This window comes from Perkinsus marinus, assembly GCF_000006405.1.
Source record: "Perkinsus marinus ATCC 50983 genomic scaffold scf_1104296929448, whole genome shotgun sequence".
Taxonomy (NCBI): domain Eukaryota; phylum Perkinsozoa; order Perkinsida; family Perkinsidae; genus Perkinsus; species Perkinsus marinus.
Window position 1 is genome coordinate 47182 of NW_003216433.1, and position 3845 is coordinate 51026.

General features: G+C 47.2%; 3 protein-coding genes across 3 annotated transcripts in view; 2 read left to right on the top strand and 1 right to left on the bottom strand.

The window, feature by feature from the left end:
* Positions 1–125, bottom strand: part of Pmar_PMAR000198 (adenosine deaminase, putative) — a gene marked incomplete at both ends in the record, with an annotated part of 808 nt that extends 683 nt beyond the window's left edge. The window contains one exon of the mRNA XM_002787293.1: positions 45–125. Within this exon, the coding sequence (XP_002787339.1) occupies positions 45–125 (81 nt within the window). The remainder of the gene's footprint in view (positions 1–44) is intronic.
* Positions 126–219: 94 nt separating this feature from the next.
* On the top strand, positions 220–1866 carry Pmar_PMAR000199 (WD repeat domain containing protein; the record flags this gene model as incomplete). Its single annotated transcript, XM_002787294.1, has 7 exons — positions 220–320; positions 363–558; positions 638–774; positions 975–1179; positions 1436–1548; positions 1604–1676; positions 1720–1866. 7 exons carry the CDS (start codon positions 220–222, stop codon positions 1864–1866), a joined length of 972 nt encoding a protein of 323 aa, XP_002787340.1.
* Positions 1867–2042: 176 nt separating this feature from the next.
* The window catches only part of Pmar_PMAR000200 (conserved hypothetical protein), a gene marked incomplete at its 5' end in the record, with an annotated part of 6433 nt that continues 4630 nt past the window's right edge, over positions 2043–3845 (top strand). Inside the window, 4 exons of the mRNA XM_002787295.1 lie at positions 2043–2237; positions 2442–2565; positions 2885–2910; positions 3632–3736. Of these exons, the coding sequence (XP_002787341.1) occupies positions 2043–2237; positions 2442–2565; positions 2885–2910; positions 3632–3736 (450 nt within the window). The remainder of the gene's footprint in view (positions 2238–2441; positions 2566–2884; positions 2911–3631; positions 3737–3845) is intronic.

Sequence of the window (3845 nt, forward strand, 5' to 3'; positions counted from 1 at the left end):
CTCTGACGGGCGCCGCTGAGACGATACATTCCCAGCCGGTTCACACTCTGTCGAGTATTGATGTTAATCGGGGCTTTGCGGTTTCGGGAGGATTCGACTCGACAGTGATCGTATCGAGAACACATGATGCTGGAGAGGTAGTTGGTCGGAGGAAGTATCCGAGGTTGTCTGGTGGAAGATACGGATTAGGTCGAATTTTTGCAGGTGCTGAGAGCGCGTATGAGCGACGCGAATAATAACATTACTAACTACTCTTTGATTCTCCCGACTAACGGGTATTTTTCTCCGGAAGTGTCCAAGGATGAGAAGCCTCTCCAACGGTGAGAGTATTGATGTGATAGTGACAGCAGTGGTCGACTTAGGCGGATATTTGGTGGTACTTCGGTGGAGGGGGAACCTTCGATCGGCTGTGTGGAAGGAGGTCATGGCTTTGATGATGTGTTCATGACGCCACTGGGAGAGGAGGAGGATGTCGGAAGTGGCGAGAGGAGGTACCCAAGGATGGACCTGGACGGCACTATCTTTGAAGAACACCTGTTGAGAAAGTTCTCGAATAGTGTAGGTGGGGATGGCAGTGGTTTGGCTATGCGTTGGTACCGGGTTCGAATCTATGTGGGTGCATTTTATTCCTTCACAGGTTTACAACCAATTCCTCGATAGCCAGGAGTTCTACAGGATGGGCTGTGATCCCCTGCATCTGATAGTTGCCAACAACGACCGAGTCCTGCGCGATATCGACGTTACACAAGGGGGAGCTGTCGTCTCGGAGGCCACGTACTACCAAGGCCACCACGCTACATCACACTAGAACATCCTCTTTTCGGTGGAGGCTGGAATTTACATTGCCATACGATTCCCTTTCAAGAAGGGAATCGTCGATTCATCTCTACTGGTGTGCTTACTGTATCGAAGTGGATGAAGAATTTTAGAGTCTGAGAGCGAGGAAATTCGGATGGTTTTTGGTATGTGTGTAGGTACTCCTGGTCGGTGAATCACGTCTCTGTGAACCCTCGAGACTCTCGCGTGTTGTGCGCCTCGGGAGACGACAAGGCTGTTATAATATCGGACCGTCGGAATTCGTCCAAGTTGCAGAGAGCGATGGTGTTGAAAGGCCATCTGGACTACGGCTTTTGTTCGACATGGCATCCAGACGGCAATCTGCTGGCCACTGGGAATCAGGTAGGGAATCACAGATGTGGTTGGGGAGGGAGGGTTGGGTCCACATTAAGGATAGACGAAGACTCTCGCTACTGTTTTCCAGTATCTATTTCGAATCAATTCACTCGTGATATGGAAAAAATACTAGTAAGAAATATATATGTCACAAACCACTGCATAGTGGTTTTACCGCATTTCACGTGAAGCGGATGGAACTCCACTAAGGTGTGATAGTGAAAATTCAACGGAGCTCTCCTTATTGAGGGTTCGCGTTTAGGACGGCACTTGTCGTGTATGGGACGTACGCAATCTGAAGCAGGAGCAACCACTGAAATCGTTGGGTACGGTATTGGGGGCGGTCAGGACCTGTCATTTCTCTAGAGATGGGAAGTAGTAAATGTGGTTGTGGGCATTCAACAATGTCGTTGAAGAGTGATCGCCTTAGGTTTCTGGCTTTTGCTGAGCCGGCTGATTTGGTGCATGTTGTGGACACCCAGTCGAACTTTACGTGCGAGCAGGTATTAGAGGAATTTCGTGGCGCGCGGTCATAGTTGGCATCAGGTGGTTGACATATTTGGCAACGTAGCGGGTTTGGGCTTCAGCCCGGACTCGAGCAGATTGTTCATCTCCGTCAGCGATTCCCTTTTCGGGTGTTTGATGCAGTTGAATCGAGATGTGGTGACGAGCCCTGAAAGCCTGAGTTTTTGACACGTTGAAGTTTTTGATCGAGAGCTTCGCTCCGCTGTAAATTGTAGAATTTAATACACCGTTCATCGTATCAATTCTGTAATTGTTATCATATAATTTATTTCTTTTACTGTACGATTTTTGATACCACTCTTTGAGAACATTTATAGAGGCTTGGATCCCCTTCACGACCATTCATGGATATTGAGGAAGGTGTCGAAAAGGCAACATTAGAGTTTGTGTTGAGGAGAAAAGTGACGGCAGTGGGGTTCGATCCGGGGACCTCTCGTATGGCGGTCGCAGTTTATGCTATTTTGTCTATGATTAAGGATCAATGTGAAGGGAAGATGGAGGGAGACGATGTCGAGGAAGGCGGTACTAAGGAGGAGACGGTTGGTGCCGATCTGTGATGGTGGTGGTGGTTTGCTAGGGATGGTGGTAACCTCAGCTGGAGGCGCCATTGCTGTAGCTATGGACGAGCTGGGAGACTCCTGGTCTTTAACATTACGAGGAGTGCCTGCGCATAGATTAATGAGATGGATATGTGGGCTATCATGCTAACGACCCGGGTTCGAATCTCGGTGCGGTATTTTTAGATAATCCCTTCCGCCAACGTCACCATACTGTCCACTCCCTCCATAGAAGCTATTCGAATTCCGTCCGAGTCGAGCGTCTTGACTTCTTCGTCAGCCACTCCTGGGGAGCCCCCTGGTGGGAAAAGTAATCGACATCGCTCCGCTCAACTGTATGAACCTCCTCTTTAGGCTGGTGGCTTTGTGTTATCTCTTCAACTACCAACGAGCCTCTTGGTCGGCCATAGTAACGGCTGTAGTTGAGCTGGCGGTCGTTCTCTACTTCTGGCGGGTTTCTGATGATCGACATATTCCTACTGCTCATCTGCTGGCATGTATGAGTAAGATATGGACCGCATTTGGGCCTGTTTTGAATCTTTCGCTTGGGGTAGGTACTGGCGTGTTTATAATAGTACTACTTCTACCAAATTTTCAAATTACGAGAAGTAGTTATAAATTCTTTGTAGATAACTGTTGCATCCCACAGGATGATGTAAGTAATGTGGGAGGAAGTTTTGAATATTTGCGAGTTGTTCAACTCAGTGTTGGAATATATGTTCGCTTGCCTTAGCTGAGCTTGGAAGTTTCCTCGCTAATTAGAGGAGTTCTCATACGAACTCGGGTAGAAGTGCTCAGAAACCAATAGGAATTTTCCTCAGAATTTTCACAAATGTAGTTGCTCACTTTTCACATCGTCCCACACCGGTTAAATTTCTCGTCGGCGCTAGTCGAAATTTTCTCAGTAGGTTTTTGTTGGTCATGGAATGGTAGTAGAAGTGTAGCTGAGGAGAGTATTCCTTTTCTTTCGGACGAATTGGCGAAATGTTTGACGAAATGACGAAATGTTTGAGGCTATAACGTCAACAAGGCTTAGATGCAGTGATGGGATTTTATGCTATACTTGTGTGGAATGATCATAGTATCGAAATGGAGAGTGTTCGGACGTTTATGTTGTTGATGAAAAACGTTGGGGTTTCGAAGTGTGTGAAATTGGGTCACGTTTCGACTGAGTCGTAGGATGGAGTTTTACTCGAAAAACACAAGTGAAAATATATTTCGTGGAAACAAGTGTGTTATTGACGACATACACGTCTTGAATTCACATGGAGTATTACACCACTTCACGTTGAAGGAGTGAAAGTCTAATACGGTATAAATTCATTTTAATTGCTCCTATATCCTCTCCTTCTTCGCAATGGTTTCATTTGTCTCAGCCCGTCCTGAAGGAGATCGGCATTCGGTCGCTGGGGAGCTACTTGCGTCGGACCTCCTCCCTCATCGTGATGTGGTCGAAGTGCTACTTTGATCGTCTGTGGTGCGTATATGAACTCGCTGCATTTATGAGCTTGGATTCGACGGCTTTGGAAATGCCAGGAGAAGTGAGAAGTTTGATAATGGAGGAGCTGAGGAGGATCGGAAGGGGCGTGA